Source organism: Danio rerio, chromosome 7 (assembly GCF_052040795.2).
Source record: "Danio rerio strain M-AB ecotype USA chromosome 7, GRCz13ab, whole genome shotgun sequence".
NCBI lineage: Eukaryota > Metazoa > Chordata > Actinopteri > Cypriniformes > Danionidae > Danio > Danio rerio.
The window spans coordinates 64,054,723-64,073,108 of NC_141027.1; the positions used below are offsets into that span (position 1 = coordinate 64,054,723).

The window sequence follows — 18,386 nt, forward strand, 5'->3', positions numbered from 1 at the left end:
CTATGCTTGTAAATTATATATCAATCAAGATTAATTCCCCTACAAAATCACCCAATCAATCTAAAATGAAGAATTCTTTCCAAATAAAGATGTTTAAGTCATCTGGTGAAATTGTATTTACATCACAATATCTAACACAGAAATACAAAATATTGCAATTTCAGATTTTTGCAATATCATGCAGTTCTTGTGTGATACATAATTGTATTTATTCATAGGGGCCACACATACACTAAGGCTAATTTAGCTTATTCAATTCACTTATATATGGAAAACTGAGCTAGCTTTTGCAGAATCAATGTGTCAATAACAACCATATGTGAATAACAATGTGACTCCTTTGTCTACTTGTGAATGGTTCAACAAAAAATTATTTTAATGCCATACTTAATACAATGTTGCAATAGAGCTGTTATGGCTGAAATTGCATGCTTCCATACTATAAAGTACGCTAAAAACAAAATATGAGCCAAGTATTATGTCTGAATTCATAGAATTAAAAAAAAAACAGTATGCAAGAAGTACCTGGATGACCTACTACTTCTGGCAAGATTCTGAAGTGTTCATCCAATACACGCTATGCTATGCATGATGCACCGCAAGAAAATTGATGAGTAAGAGTGAAGCGACGCAACTGACGTGAGTAGGTCATGTGATCATGATAAAATGTTGGATGTAGTATGTCCGAGTTCCATTCATACTGCTCACATTCATACTGTATAGCATAACATACTTTTCTAACTGTCGAGTAGTGCATTTAAATTCAAATGCAGCACCTACTGAGGAGAAGGTGATTTTAGACGCAGCCTATGACCTACAATATGATAAAGTCAATAGTGTTATGGGGATTTCCAGGGCGTTGTTGATGTGGTTGCTATGTGGTTCCTACTATTGTATATACAACAGTTTCTAGGGTGTTGTATGTGGTTGCCAGTGTGTTGCTGAGGGTGTTGCTTTGTGCTTGCTACATTTTCTAAAGCAGACATGAGTGGTTACTTGGGTGGATGCCAAGGCAGTTGCTAAGGGTGTTTCTGTGGGATTGCTTCATTTCTGTTCTGGTTTTTTTAACATACGTTTTTTTGCTTCATTTTTTTCCCCCCACCAGTTCCATCATCCGCCAAATGAAAATTGGATTATTACTTAGAGAAGTAATAGCACACATATCTCCATCAAGCTTTTTTGATCATCATTCTTGTCTGCAGCATTCAATACTGTTTTGAGAAACCCTTTAGCTTAATTTGATTCACAAACACTGCCACCATCGAATTACTTTCTCGGAATGTGCTTGCAGCAAGATGCTTCACATTTGGAATCATTCATTTTCACAGTTCCTCCAGTCATTTCATGTGCAGTCCCTATAGGGGTAGTGTTTATACAACGTTCTCCCTAAGGCCGGTAAAACATCTGACTGACTTTGGCTGCCGCTGGACCTAAAGATTTTCCATTTGTATCACAGGACTTTTGATGGCTGGAGGGAGGAGTTCATGTCGACTGATGTCTGACTTCTTGAAAAGGGTTTACAAGGCGGATCAAAGTTCTCAGCCTCGTACCCGTTTTATCTGCTAGCACAGCCAACCACAAGCAGCGCATGAGGAGCAAACACATGCTAGATGCTAGCTTTGGCCTGCTGAATTTAACACAGCCTTTCTTTAAAGCCAAACTTAAAGTGCGCAGCTGAATCAAAAAAAAAAAAAAGAGTGAGAGCTCATTTTCTTTTCAAAAAGGCTGCGTTTGTTTTGGGTGACACGGCATGATTTTTTGGAAAGGGCTCTTTACTGAGGATTTTAGGATTTCCATATTTTTGAAGCTTTGAAAAAAACACTGACATTATCCAAAAATTATAATGCTTCAAGTGTTTCAAGAAGGCTGTTACTTTTCATTGTTTTGGAAAGTTCATCAGGGCTGCATGTTTGATGAAATGATACCAAAATATACATGGCATACATTTTGAAGACATATACAGCATATATTTGCACAGTTTTTTGAAAGTCATTACTCCAGTCTTTGGTGTCACATTGTTAACATGCTAATATCTCTTCACTTTGTTCACCTAAAAGAAGGTTATCCGGGTTACAGATGAGGGAGCACGCAGGGGTGGGGTTTTTGGGCTGAATGTTTATTGAAGATGTCTCGGGTGTGAGAGAGGAAGGAATAAACGAAATAAAGTGTCCTTACTAAATAAATGTTGAGTTTATTCAACTTTACAACATTACCTTTTAAAGATCATTCTAATATTCTGATTATAAATTCAAAATATTAGAAGTATTATTAGTTTCATGCTGCTTTTTATTTTTGTGCAAACTGACAAAAATATTTTTTAGTATTGTTTAATAAATAGGAAGTTGAATAGCATTTTTATGATTTTTTGAACAATGTATTTTCAAAAATTATAAATTTTAATAAATTTAAATAAATTTTTAAACTCTAAAAATTATTTTCTTTGTGTATTGAATCCATTTTTATTCATTCATTTTCTTTTCAGCTTAGTCGCTTTATCAACCGGGGGTTGCCACAGCAGAATTTATCCAGCAGACGTTTTATGCAGTGGATGCCCTTCCCGCTACAACCCATCACTGGGAAACATCCATTCACACTAATTCACACTCATACACTACAGTCAATTTTAGCATACCTAATTAACCTGTATCACATGTCTTTGGACATGTGGGGGAAACCAGAGCACACGGAGGAAACCCACGCGAACACAGGCAGAATATGCAAACTCCACACAGAAACGCCAACTGACCCAGCTGAGGCTTGAACCAGCGAACTTCCTGCTGTAAGGATCTGTTGCTTCCTGCTGCTACCTACTGGCAAGAATAGGCAGAGATCTATGTTGTTCTAATGGCTTTTCCCACGGCTGGTGGAGGAGACGAGAGTTCGGTTGGAGTTCACTGTAGTGGATACATTTTTATTGTTTTTACTGCAAAATCCTCAATTTTAGTAGTACAGTATTTAAATGATTCTTTAGCGTAATGTCTAAAGTGAAGACAAAACAGCTAATTTTGCTTAAATTTTAAGATTGTTAGGCTGAACGGCATGAAATGCCATCAGTCTACAGACATTTCCCCGTATTTCTCTGTTGCAATTGAGACATCATAATAATAACCCTGAAAAAGCCAAAGCAAACACTAGCATATTACTATGGTATAAATGTAGCACTACAACATACAAAAGAGAGGAATCGACTTAGAATGTCACTTACATGATTTATAATGATTTGTTTAGCTGTAGTTTGAAATTACACTGGGTTTTTCTTTATGCAGTCTCTGTCGCCATCTGTAAAGTCTAGATAGAATACAGCTGCGGATACACACATCAATATTGCATCACTTTTGTAATACTGTAAAGCAATAATTAATGAAATAATATTTTTACAGTACTGTGACAGTTGGCTTTAGGGTTGGGTTGGGGGTAGGCATTAATAAAATAAAATGTATTGCACTGTTAACCCTTACTGTAGATTATGCAGTAAATAACTGTAAAATAGCCAGTGTTTTGCTGTAATAAAAGGAAACAGTATTTTACTGTAAAAGGAGCAAGATTTGTATGAGATTTTGTAGTGCAAAGAATAAATTACAGTAATTTACTTTATGTACCCATTACAGATAGTTACTGTAATAATAAATGGTAAATTACTGCTCAACCATTATTACCCCATGTACTCTGATGCTTTATATTGCTATATATATACTTTTATGTTTTTAACATTGAGTATCAGGAGTCAACCAATGTCAATGAGCTAATGAAAAGGTAAAGATATCGACGAGATACATTTAAAGGCAAAAATATTCACACAGAGCAATCAAATTATCACAATCATTTTTATAACTTTGTTTACTTTTCTATAATTTGCCTAGTTTAGCATATAGTTAAGCGTTTAAATTGCACTTTAAGCTGAATATTAGTATTTTGCTAAATAACTAGTAAAATTGTGTTATTTAAAAAATATCTTAAACAGCACGTATCTTATAAAAAAATATCTTAAACAGCATTTGTTTGGAAAACTTCAAATGAAGTGTAAAAGTGGCATTAACAGTATAGTATAAAGGCTTTCCTAAATAAATGTATTAATCAGGTTATTTTATTTATTTATTTATTTTTGATAACTACAGGTTTGGAACAACATGAGGATCAGATTATTTATTATTATTATTATTATTTTTATGTATTTTTTTGCTTTGGATGAAGTTTTTATATTTTTATTGTTTTTATTCAATGATATGTGCATGATTGTGATAAATGTAGGCAGTTGCTTTGAAAATATGCTATGTACCAGGGATTTCAAACTCCTTGAGGGCCGCAGCCCAGCAGAATTTAGTTCCAGCCCTGCTTCAACACACTACCTTTAGATTTAGTTTGATCAGGTGTGTTTAATTAGTATAACTGCACTGTTACTCTGTAGATTGTGCAGTAAATAACTGTAAAAAAACAAGGATTTAGGCATCACCACACACTCCCACAGGCTGTCCGTCTTATTCTAAACACAAAGGTGTTAGAAAGAGTTTTCAGAAAATGCCGGCCCTTTAAGAGAGCCAGGTGTTTGATTTGTTTACTGCTAAGTGTGCTCTATTCTCTGTCTATCAATTCAGATGTTGAGTCTGATATGTTTTAGGCTTTAAATAAGAATCTACGATGAGTAAGTAAAATGTGTTAAAATGTTTTTGAGGGTTTATAAAATAAGGCTGTGTTTTAAGTTATATTGTTGTTATCTTGAACTGTGTACTTGAAAGCTACATTGTTAGCTAGTTAGCCTCTCCTCATATAACTTCTTACATTACTTTTGTTTAAGTTTATGTATTTATTGGATATTGCATACTGCCATAATACACAGATGCTAACAGTTGTATGTATCTTTCTGGCAACTAAGCCAAAATTAAATTCCATCATCTCAGTAAGGTAACATGTGCACATCATCACAGGGAATCACAAAAACATGATACACATAGCCATCCACACACAAAAGCTCCCCTGTCCGGTCCCAGGTTGTGAGTTTGTTGCTAAGTATTTTTCAGAGCAGTGTTTCCATCTATGAATTTATATTTGAAACAATAAAAAAGTTTGTTGTCATGAGATAATTATAACAATAAAAGATTGGATCCTTTGGTTTTTCGGTGTTGCCAACTTTATTTTTGTTTTCTATAATTATTTTAAACTTTTTGAGATTTGACAGAGCTTTTAATTATTTAAAACTTTAAAATTTAAAATAATTATTTTGTTTTTTGCTGTTTAGTTTTTTTTTTTTTTTGCATGGTATGCATTGAGGAGAGAGTAACACATTTCACTGCAGCACTTTGTGTGTGTGTTTGTGTGTTTATTGGATATGTGATTGTGATAAATGTTAGCAGTTGCTTTAAAAGTATGCTATATACCAGGCGTGCTTAATCCTGTTCCTGGAGATCTACCTTCCTGCAGATTTCAGTTGCTATCCATATCAAACACACCTAAACCAATTAATTAGGACTTGAACACCACGTGATAATTACAGGCAGGTGTGTTTGATATGGGTAGCAACTGAAATCTGCAGGAACGTAGATCTCCAGGGGTCAAACTCCAAGTTACTGGAGAACTGCAGGGCAGCAGAGTTTAGTTCCCACCCTTCTTCAACATTACCTGTAGATTTCTAACGAGCCTTAATTAGTTTTATCAGGTGTGTTTAATTAAAGTTACAGCTTAAAGTCCCAGTCACACTGCACTTCTCTCCCTTTAGACTTCCATTCATACGCATGTGAATGCTGCAGACCTGGAATGCATGCTCATGCGACAAATTTTACAGTTTGCAGCATTGGAAAGTTCAAGCTTGGAGAACTCTGAACTGTGAAATCACATCATGTGATTGCTTGAGACTAATCAAAGATCAAACCATGACCTCTCTGAACAAAAATTATGGACCAGTTGCTTGCTTTTTCAATCTCTAAATATTTTGTTTAATCCCACTCCTTTTCGCAGAGCCATGTGACAGAATTTTGCATGCTTAAACGTTAGTTTGACTGCAGCCTTTCTGTGCAGACCTGGGGCTCTCAGTAATATGTAAGATGATATTTATATCTGCTGATTTCTTAATTTTGTTATACATTTTCTGTTTTATATTTGTTTGCTGCCAAAACAATAAAATAAATTTGTCAGAATTTACAACTTAATTAATTTAAAAAATTAATAACTTCTAAATAAACTAATTAATTTTAGTAACACCTTGACATACTATTGTGTATGCAGTATAATGCTGTGATTTGTAAAACTACAGTACAGTAATTAACTGTACACAGTTTCCAGTTAGTTACCACTACTGCTCTATTACAGTTATTAACTGGCAACACTGTTGCCAGCTACTCACTGCAATGGTTCAGTTACAGTAAACAACTGGCAACACTGTTGCCAGCCACTCACTGTAATGGTTCAGTTACAGTAAATAACTGGCAACACTGTTGCCAGCCACTCACTGTAATGGTTCAGTTTCAGTAATTAACTGGCAACACTGTTGCCAGTTACTTACTGTAACCAAACTTTTACAGTGAGTAGCTGGCAACAGTGTTGCCAGTGTTCTTCCGTAAAAAAGCCTGGTAAGGTCTAACAGTGTGGGTAATTTAATAAATAACATGAATAATACATGCATACATACTTACATTACTCTGATGGTAGGATTTAGGGTTGGTTAATTCCGGGAGTTTTTCAGGAGACAGAAAAAAATGGGAGATGGGTCTAAAATACGGGAGACTACCGGGAAAAACGGGAGTGTTGGCAGGTATGGTGAAGGGTTAAAAGGCTGGACGAGTGCTGTTACTGGATAATATTGCACAGTTATCTTTAAATTGAACTGCAATTCAAAATTCGGTTATCATTTTTGTCTCATCAGGACAAGTTTCCAGAGAGTGGGGAGATTCTGGTCTCAGCACAGGACTTGGAGCTGGTTCTACAAGTTGAACGGAATCAGTAAGTACCCAATTTCAATGACTAATACGCATAATTGATCCGATCAGAATCTGATTACAAGCCACTGATGAACTGACTTTTGCAGCACAATCGGACATAATCACACAGTTGCACATTATATGACTGGTTATTATGTTTCTTTTCATCCTTCTTAATTACTAATTGGAGGATTTCATAATTCCCATCTCATCAGTCATGACTGGACTACTTCTGGCAAATAAAAAGCCTTTATTGAAGATGTAATGAGCATAAGCGTATTAGATTATGCAATCCAATCATTTTACATCTTAATAAACCGCTGACAGATTTTTATTGCAAACTGCATTTCAAATTGCTGTGTTGAATACATGATCATTAGGGTATGAATGCATCTAGAGGGAGCTAATGTTGTGAAGATTTGGGTGCTGTTCTCAATGTGCAAATTACAGGGGGGTGAAGTTTGACTCTCCATAATTAATGGTTGATCAAAACAAGTAGTTTACCTTTAAAAAGTGAGAACAGTTTGCTCTGATCTGCATCTTAAATTCATTTATTTTCTTTTTGGGATTAGTCCCTTTATTAATCTGGGATCGCCAAAGAGGAATGAACTGCCAACTTATCCAGCTTATGTTTTACCCAAACGGATGCCATTCCAACTGCAACCCATTACTGGGAAACATCCATACACACTTAATTACACTCATTCACTATGCACCGATTTAGCTAACCCAGTTCACCTATAGCGCATGTGTTTGGACTTGTGGGGGAAACCGGATCACCTGGAGGAAACCAACACCAATATGGGAAGAACATGCAAATTCCACACAGAAATGGCAACTGAGCTAGGTGAGGCTTGAACCAGTGACCTTCTTGCTGTGAGGCGATCATGCTACCCACTGCGCCACCGTGACACCCCTTTATTTTAAATAATAATAATAATTATTAAAATAATAAAGACTATGAATATACATTAGACCATTCCATAATGGTTATATAATGGCACTAAGCAGTCTATGCATAGTCATCTGTGTTCAAAACACCCTTTTTTTGTAAAAAAAAAAAAAAAAAAAAGGTTTTTCTTGTTTGTTTCATCATATAGGCCAATCTATAATTAGACACATAGGATGCATCTTAATCAGTACTCTTGTTCAGTAGTTCATTCCACTCATCAGGGCATCAGTTATTTTTAAGGGCTGTCTCAATCGCAAAATTCTTCCAGTATATTAAAATGTTTGCTCCCTGAAAACTCCCTTGAAAATCATGGTGCATTGATATGCACTATTCATCCTTAAAGGAAGTTCAAATGCTTGAAATATGAATCACGTGACCCAAATTATCAATCACGTGACCCAAATTATCAATCAAATTATAAAAATGACTAACGAGAGATGTTTTTTTCTAAAAACAATTCCTTATTAATTTATTTTTAACATGAACTAACATGCATTGTAAAAAAAGCTTTTATCCGTCCAATTAAAAAAAAAAAGGATGTTTTGAGAATAAACTATCAGAGTCTCATCTCCCATTCCATTTAAGTGTTAGTTGTGTCACGCCATGCGCATTTCCTTTTTACATGACAGACTTTGTAAGTGGAAAAACTGAACACTTCACTAGAGAGAAAACAGTTAAACAGAGCCTCTGCAGCGTGAGGATAAAGAATGAGTCTCCTCCATTCAGTCTCTTTTCATTCTCTTTCACTTTTTCTCTTTCATGGTTAAGGAAACGGTGATGTACGCACTCCACTGAAGACATCCATTAGCCTACATAATTAATTTAGTTTGTTAAGCGCAAAGTTTTGTGTCAAAACTATTTCTAAATTCAGTTATAATTTCCAGCAAACAAAGAAAATAACAGAAAAGACAAAAAACACATGTGCTATGCCCCATATGATTCCCCCACAAAAACCCCACAGGTGGACAGGTCTAAACTTGTTTTAATAAAACAAATATAAATATGTGTATAATAAATACTACTACTACTAATAATAACATCATACAAAAGCATGTTGTCATGAATAAACTGAAAATAAAAATAAAACCTAGAGATAAAGAAGGCATGGAGGCAGTGGTTTTTATATTTATGTAGAAAATTATAATTTTTGTAACAATTTAATCCTTTAATTGTTTTTATCTGTAAAGATATTTAAGTATTGCTGTACATCCTGTGTGTATTAAGCATTGTGAAAGTTGTGTTTAAGGCACACAACTGACACATTCTGCGCTGGATTTTAAACATGCTTTCATCTGGTCTATTGCACAGTCTGTTTTAGTTTTCTCAAAATAGTAACACGCCAACAATGCGCCCTAACACACCTCTTTTCTAGACCGGAACACCCATGAGTCCACAAAGTGGCGCAAATGGATTTGCTATTTGAACAACGTGGCACAAATCGGGAACATTACTACTGCGCTGGTACACTTTATTGGTGTATGATAGGGACCCTGAAGTTTATCACTTGACCCAAAAAAGAAAAATAAACAATTTGCCTTAAACAATGTTTTCTATCTCCATCAGAACATTTTTTTATAACCTGGTACAAAGCATATTTTTCTTGTTAAAGAAAGTCAATTAGTTTAAATTTTCTTTTTGTTCTAAACAAGTGGATTCCCATAAAATGTTCATTCAATCAATAAAAAAATAATTAGAGTAATGTTACACATCTATATTTGATCACTTGAGCCAATGAAAAATAATTAATTTGCCTTATTTTTTTAAGTTCAATAAAGTACAAAGCATGTTGAGCTTCTGTTTAAAGGCTGATTTATACTTTCGCTTGGGCCTCATGTCAGACCTCAGCTGAATGCATGCGCACTTCACGAAACGGATGAGGCTTTTATACTTGATGTATTCGCCGTTGAGATATTCTTTAAAATGAGGGGGCAGTCAAAAGAAACTGACCGTAAAATTAGGCGGATAAAAAATAGAAAGTTTCCAGAACTACGCCATATCATTAATACTGTTGAAGATCTTTAAACAATTTTTTTATTATTATTTTAATGATCATAAAATTTTTTATAACTATTCAATATTTTTTTAAATCAGACTTTGATGCATCACTTGCTTTTGTTCATATCTCGGACAGTTTTACATATTAAAGTTTATTAAAATATTTATGACAAGAGATTGTTCTACAAATATCTACATATATTTTGATTGATTGGCAAAAAAAGCACAAAAAAAAAGTACACTTACTTAAAATTACACATGTTCTTTTAGATTTAGCCCGCTCCACAATTCACACATTACTGTCTGCTTAGTTACTGTGTTCTTCTTATAAGCTAAAAAGACAATAATGGTACAACATTCCTGACCATTTTCACTAATAAAGCCTAATAACAGGACATCGGTTTATTGTAAAACAAAAGGTTCAAATATTCTTTTACAGTTATCAAAGAAATAATTTGTTCCATCATTATAGTTTTATAACTATTCAGTTGTTTTAAATTCAAAATTGTGTTATATACATCAGTGTCAAACCTAAAAAATGGTGGAAAAACATATTCTGTAATTGTGTTTTAAAACCACATGGGTCTCCACTTTTGCCATGCATGGCCTCTTTTGGCTTTGCAAACTTATCCCTCTGTTTTTTTTTACTTTTTTTTTTACTTTTTAACAAAAAACATTCCTCCTTTCTCTATGTTGCAATTTCTAGCTAATAATTATTGTCTAGTTCTCCCTATGATCACGCATGGATGAATCATAAAGGTGTCTGTACAGTCGTATCTGTTTCAGACAAAATTTCTTATAAGTGTTTCATATTCTGTTCGCTCGAGTCTCAAAAAAAATTGTGTGCTTCGCCAGCCTAAATCATGTCGTGCACACTCAAAGCAAATCTCCTCAAACACATCGATGACATCACATTCGCCACGTGCACTCAAGCGAACTAGTGCACATCTTGAGTATAAACCAGGCACTGCCCTGTGTGAGGAACTTTAAAATTTTACATTGGTCGAAACAAATATTTCTTAGGTAATCTTAATCAAAAACAGTTAAATTGAACTATGTTTTAACTTTTTAAAAAAATCAACAACAACAACAACAACAAATAATATTAAACTGAAAATGAGAGATACATTTTTAGTTGGATGTAGTATTGCTGCAGTACTGAGGTTGAGAAAAATCTAGTAAATATTAATAATTGTTTAATGGTTAAAATGTTGCAGGTATATGAAACATTATTTAGCTTTTTAAAAATGTAGTAAAATTCATAAACTAATGTAATTAGTTCTTTCCTCTCATCTCCTTATAAACAATGTAAAATTTGCATGCTTATGGTGCTGAATTTATCTATGACTAGGAAACTACTTCACATGGTCCAAGAAGTGTGCTTGAATATTATTAGCGGCAGAGATGGTGAACAGGTATCTCCATCACTGATTGCTCTGCCAAATGCTGAGATGAACCTCAGAGTCATGGTTAGATCCTGACTGTACTGAAAGCCTTTGGGAATGAGTTGTCTTTTCCTGCCCAGGAATTGCAGGAGCACATTAATACTACTTGGCAGAGTTAATGTTTATTTTATCCACATATGAACCTTGCATTCCCTCGCAGTCTTGGCCAGTCTGCTTCTGCGAATGTAGGTCAGAAGAAAAAGGACACACACACGCACTGACACACATAAACACAGAACAGCCCGACTTCCTGAGTATTGTTGAGGCTCCAAGGAACCCTCAAAGCGGTCCGGCAGAGTTTTTGGAGTTTTTACAAGACAAAGTACTCTCCAAGCAGGTCGAAGTAATGAAAATGAGAGTCAGGGTATAGAGGACTGGCGTAGAATCTAGATCACAGCCCCATAGAAATGGGTCCAGGAAATGGAGGATAGCTTGAGGACTTTTTAATGAATACACTCAATCTGTAGACTGAGCACTCTTGAAATAGATTAAAGAAGGTACATTGTTTGAGTGTATATGCCATTTGACTAATTGCTTCTTTACATTCAATCTGTTGCAGTGAAGTTTTTCAAACACACAACAGAAGCAGAGCTTGAAGAAATGTAAAGGTTAATTTCAGAGGGAAGAGCAGGAGGTGTCTGTTTTGTGAAAAGCTTATTTCAAGAGTATATATGAAGTATTTATTGTACTGAATTTGATCACACTTTTAAATTAATTCTGTTGGTCAGCATATAGTGAGTTTATTTGACCCATTTAAACCCATTAATCAGAGAAATCTGTAAACATAAACAACTGTAAATGTGATAACATCACAAAACCAGACTCGACAAATATCACATTTAGTGTCTTTTGCATGCGCAAGCTTGTTACTGACACATGTATGCAGAAAACAATTCCTGTGTGCCTCACGCGCTGCTCTATTCCGGGTGTGCACCCAGTTTTTAAAAGTAACACCGATAAAACAAGCGCGTCTATGTGCTGTGAAACCGGAGTAGGCCTAACTGGTGTAACTTTTATGCAGAGGTGTCGACACGCAGAGAGTTTTGCAAGTCAACAAAACTAAAGGTAATATGATCATGATCTTATTTTGACTAAGCATGCTATGAGGCAGAAAGGTGAGATAATGAGTCAGGGAGGTAAGACTTGACAAAGGCAACACATAATTCCAAATTAAAGCAAATGTATTTTCTTGTATTCTATAGAATTGTCATTAATGTTCATGCTAAATATTTCTTAAGTGATATTTTTAGTTTCTGAGTTTCATATGGAGTTTAACAGCAAATTAAAGTGTGTATGCATGTCTGTGAGTGTGGGAGAGTGTGAGAGTGACCTTTGCGCACTTACCTTGATGTGTCTGAGAAAATGTAAATATGCATCTCAGCTCGCAGAACCACCTGGAGTAAACTAAAACAAAGACTGTGTATTTATGCTCCATTAAATGTCCTCATAATGGAAGTCAATGGGGCAAAAACAGCCACCAACAGTAAATTAGAGAGAAAAAACTAAAATCTAACAAAGCATCAAAGCCAATCTTGTTAATCATAGCTCGCATATATATATATATATATATATATATATATATATATATATATATATATATATATATATATATATATATATATATATATATATATATATATCTGATGCATTTTTACAGCAGTTTAATCCAGTGGATGTTTTTCTCCTTCAAACATAACAAAAGGGTAGTACAGTCCACAATGATTAAATACATTTTTAAAAGTTTTGTTAGTTATGCCCTGCACATTTTTTTTGTTTTGCTTGTTCAAACTAATTTAAAATGAGCTGAAACAACACAATTCTTGATATTTCATTTGAACAGCTTAATTTTTTTATGTTCAATCCACACAAATTTGTCAAATGTTTTAAGTTACCTTAATCCATTTGTGTTGGGATAAATGAAATGTGTGGAACTCTGCATTTTTTTTTTTTTTACAGTCTGGGTACCTGTGGAGTTTTAAGCTATTCATTTCAGTGACCTGGGAGCCATAAAAAAAGAAGCCTCGTTTTTTGTGAGGTTGTGTTGAAATACATTGAATTTTACTTAAAATGTTAGGATTAGTAAAGTCAGTTTTAGATAAGATAGTAGCACTTTAATTGAATTAAATTGAATTCATCTTTAATTTTATAGCACTTTTTACAATGTCGATTGTGTGCAGCTTAACATAGATTAAGGAAAAAAAGTGCCAATCATGATTTTTCGATATTCCAGCAATTCAGGCAGGCAGGAGAGCAGTGTAGAATGCTGGTGTAGTTCTAGTTCAACTGAAACTAATTTAGAACAGAAATACAAATGTCACTGCTGAAGAGGGTGTTAGAAATGGGTGACACCTTTTTATTTATGACATGACACAGGTCATGAATATGGTTGATATTTTTATATGCTTATGACAACTGTCATTTGCTCATCTGGTAACATTGTTTGAGATGTCCTTGTTATGACAACTTGACATAAATAAATGCATCACAACCTGTTTTTGTCATTGACAACAAATCCTGTCAATGTCTTTGTCACGACATCTTTACATTAACCAGACATTATAACTTGTCATAAATCTCTCATGAACATAATTGCCATTAGGCCATTACAGTTGTATCAAGTGGTGTTTCTTTTTGTGTACCACACCAAATGAGATTGTTTCAACCTTTCTTAGAGCCAGTTGTTGTCAATAATAAGAGCTGATAAGCCTAAAAACTAAATCTAAATTGTCCCTGCATCTACATCATGCTTACTCGTTGCGTTTCATTCCATAATTTCAAACACTTAACAAATAACTTGTTAATGTCAGTTTGTCCAAACATTCCTTAAAGTAAAAGTCTACTGAGCACTTAACAGAGTTACATAAAATAATGCATATAATATTTGACAAGGAGTGCTACCATTATCAAACATTACCCAAAACATAAACATTCCATCAAAATATTCACCAATAACTTAAAAATTGTCAAAAATGTGCTGAAAAATCAGGGCAAATGCATACATAACTAAATGATTATTTAAAAAAATGATGGTTAATTTGGCAGCAAAGCAGCAGTAATTAATCTAAAATAAAAAAAAAAAACAGTATGAAATACTGCCATATCATATCTAACCATATCATACTGTATACAACTATAAAAAAATGTTGGGTGTATATATACAGTTGAAGTCAGAATTCAACACATTTCTAAACATAATAATTTTAATAACTCATTTCTAATAAGTGATTTATTTGATCTAAATAATAATATTTGTAAATAATATTTGACTTCATATTTTTCAAAACACATTTATACAGCTTAAAGTGACATTTAAAGGCTTAACTAGGTCAATCAGGTTAACTAGGCAGGTTAGGATAATTAGGCAAGTTATTGTGTAATGACAGTTTATAAACTATCTAAATATATATAGCTTATAGGGGCTAATAATCTTGTTCTTAAAATGGCTTTAAAAAACAAAACTGCTCTTGTTCTAGCTGAAATAAAATTAAAAAAAGACTTTCTCCATAAGAAAAAATATTATCAGACATATTATGAAAATATGCTTGCTCTGTTTAAAATCATCTAGGAAATATAAAAAAAATGACAAAAAAAATAAAATCAAAAGAGGGCTAATAATTCTATATATATAGTTAAAATTACAATTTTAACTATATATATATATATATATATATATATATATATATATATATATATATATATATATATATATATATATATATATATATATATATATATATATATATATATACTTATTACTTATTTCTAAAAAATACATTTTATGTTGCAACTACCTATTTTACCTGCCCTGCAGCTTATTTTGCATTGCTGTATTTAGATGTACAGTGGCTAATACTTTACATGTATAAATATAAATGTCCCCGAATGCACTCTAAATCTACAGCAACAAACTGTAAACTGCAAACACTGAATGGAACTGTTAAGTATAATAGTGTCAAAACAGCTAAATCTAAATGGAAACTGTTGAAAAAACAGTGGTGCTGTATAGTGTGAAAACAACAGAAATTGCTTACAGTACATGAATGTGTGAAAAAGATTTTAACATTTCTTAGAACCAGTTGTTGTTACTAATACGAGAACTGATAAGCTTAAAGACTAATTTAAATTGCCCATAAATGTACATTCACTACCAGAGCAGATAAATGTTTTACCTAAACACACACACACACACACACACACACACACACACACACACACACACACACACACACACACACACACACACACACACACACAAACACACACACACACACACACACACACACACACACACACACACACACACACACACACACACACACACAATAGAAGATTGAAATTTAAAACTGAAATAAGGACCTTTTTATTGGAGCTCTCCATTCTCCATACACTCTCCATTCAAACAAATGAATGATTTTGCACTGGCAGTGTTGGTAGCTTAACCCTAAAGACATTTTGGTTTAACTTTAGATTGGCATTCTGACCTCTCTCAGCTGAGGTTAAAGGTCACTAGTCTTATGGCTGTGTTGCATTATGGGTGATCCATAACGGGACCATAATAACCCTCTCTGAAAACCTCTAGGCATATATATTTTTTTCTTTTTCATGGAACTTCATTTACTTCAATTTGACTTATGACACCATTTACTTGAATAGCCCCTTTGTATATAGCTCCTCTAAACCATGTTATTTTTTCTCCATGAGATTACCAAAGAGACTCTCATATTACAAGTAACATTAAGAAATAGGTAAATTTTTACCACAATATTGCCAATAAATGAAAAAAAAAGGTATTTCATGCATAGCCAACCTATTTGTGATGCAAATGAGCATGTTTGGTGTTTGCATCTTAGCTGTTTTTTAATTGAAAGGCTGATGGACAGTTTAAAGAGAGTGAATGAATAGACACAGGCAGATGATGGGCATCCTTTAGGCAGTGTTTATAAGCCAGAGTAATGAGTTTTAATATCATTCAAGCAGGATCTCACCACATTTTTTAATTACAAATAGCTGATTTATGCAGAAGTTTGTCCTTTAACATTTGATATTTTAAGGGACTGCAGTGATGATCTTGGTGATGTCATTTTTAGTTACGTCACTAGCTATGTTTGCGAATTAGATTTGTGCTCAAAACTGGAATAGCACATAAAACATTTGTGAATAAAGCATTGCTTCCATCCAATGAGTAAAATAGAATAAAATCATGACAAGTTGTCATTAAATAGACCATTTTGAGGGACTTAAACAAAAACAATGGTCCCAACATATTTCCTGTTTTGCAGTTTTTATTTCTATAGCTTCCGAGAATCCAAAAAGAGCCACATATTGATAAATAATGTTGTGATAGCTGTTTTAATATTAATATATGATTGAATTGCCTCTTGTTACAGTTATTACATAGTTTGATAATAAACGGGAAATGTTCATGGGCCGATGCAGTGAAATGGTCTATATCAAAAAGAAACTGGAAGCAGTGTTTTTTTTTTTTTTTTCTTTATTTAATACTTTGTTTGCATCATAGAAGAGAAAGACAAAATGCAATGAACATGCAGAGGCTTTTGGAAACGTGAGTCCACTCTTTTAGAATACAGTAATCCAATTTTTGGGAGGTAAAAACCATTTTAATGTCTTTGGCCTGTGGATTGTTGGCAAGGCAAGATTTTTTATTTATTTATTTTTTTTACATAGCACATTTCATACGTAATGTCAGGGTTCTGCCATTCTGGTCTTGTAAATTCTTGTTTTGGTGGCAGAGCTCGGACACTACCCATGTCTGGTCCTGTTTCTGTCTCTGTTTGCGCGCAGAGACGCGTCCCTCAGACGCGTGCGCTCTTGTACTTGTGTTTGTGTTTTCGTCTGTCAGCAGCGTGGTGTTTCATTCCCAGCATCTCAGTCTTGTTGGTTTCGGTTTTGGCCGGCTCTGGGATGAAGCATGCACGCTGCGTGTGTGAGCGCACGGTGAGTGTTTTCATTCATCGTGTGCTCGTGTCTTGCGTCTCTTGTCAAAGCACGTGGCTTGGTGTTTACATTGTGGTCACGTGCTTTTGTCGTGTGCTTCAGTGTTGTGCTTGTCTTGTCATGAACATGCAGTTAATGAGTTCTCTCATTGGCCGCATGTTCTTGTCCTGTGTTATGTGGGCGCATGGCTTGTGTTGTCTCTCTGTCATGCGCTCTCCCGTCTATTGTCTAGTCCCACCCTCCTTGTTAACTCATTATTAGTTTGTCATGTTCACCTGTTTGTGTCAATTTACTTTTGCTTTATAATCCCCCTCATGTCTTCAGTCCTTTGCCAGTTCGTCGTCGATATTCCCTTTGTGTTCCTGTTCCAGTCATGTCTTGCCAGCCCAGCCAAGTTTGTCTGTTTTTGATTCATGTTTTCCCCCTCGGGGTAGTTTGTTTTGCCTTTTTGTTTTATTCGTACTTTATTATTAATAAAACCCAATTATTGTTTGCACTTGAGTCCTCGCTCACTCATCCTTCCCGAACCCTGACACATAATGGTAATGCAAGTACTTTACTGCACATAAAAAACAAAGATAAAAAAAAAAAAAAACATAAAATGCTATAATGATAAGAAATTAAAATAAACAAAACACCTTAGTTTAGTTCACATTTCAGAGTATTAACTACTGGTTCATTGCCTGCCTATTATTAGAATATTAAGAGTTTATTAATAGGTATGAAGTATGATTTTATTTTACATTTCAAATCCAACCCAAAACTTAAACCCAACTGCTACCTTAATTTTAGCACTTTATTTTAAGAGTCCAAAATAATGCATTAGTTAAGCTTTAATTTATGGTTAAATTGATCACAATTAGGCATTGGTTAAAAACAAAAGCACTAGTTATTAATCGTTAACTAAACATTTTAATGGTCCCGAATAATCCATTAGTTAAGCTCAGTTAAACTTGTAAATCATAATTAACTTTTTCACAATTAAGCATTAGTTAAGCATGAGCAAACACATAATTCATGACTAACTAAACCATATAGTAAAGGCAATTTAACCATTATTTACAATTTGAAAAGCCATATATTATTTCTTTGATTCAACGTGTAATTTAACTAAACAACAACAACCTAGTA

General features: G+C 34.0%; 1 protein-coding gene across 2 annotated transcripts in view; it reads left to right on the top strand.

The window, feature by feature from the left end:
- The window catches only part of adam19a (ADAM metallopeptidase domain 19a), a 244,429-nt gene that overhangs the window by 81,188 nt on the left and 144,855 nt on the right, over window positions 1–18,386 (top strand). For both annotated transcript variants that reach the window (XR_015496372.1, XM_087262030.1), the window contains exon 3: window positions 6,854–6,930. Coding sequence is in view for 1 of the 2 variants with exons in the window: in XM_087262030.1 (XP_087118156.1) it covers window positions 6,854–6,930 (77 nt within the window). In the remaining variant the exon portion in view is untranslated. The remainder of the gene's footprint in view (window positions 1–6,853; window positions 6,931–18,386) is intronic.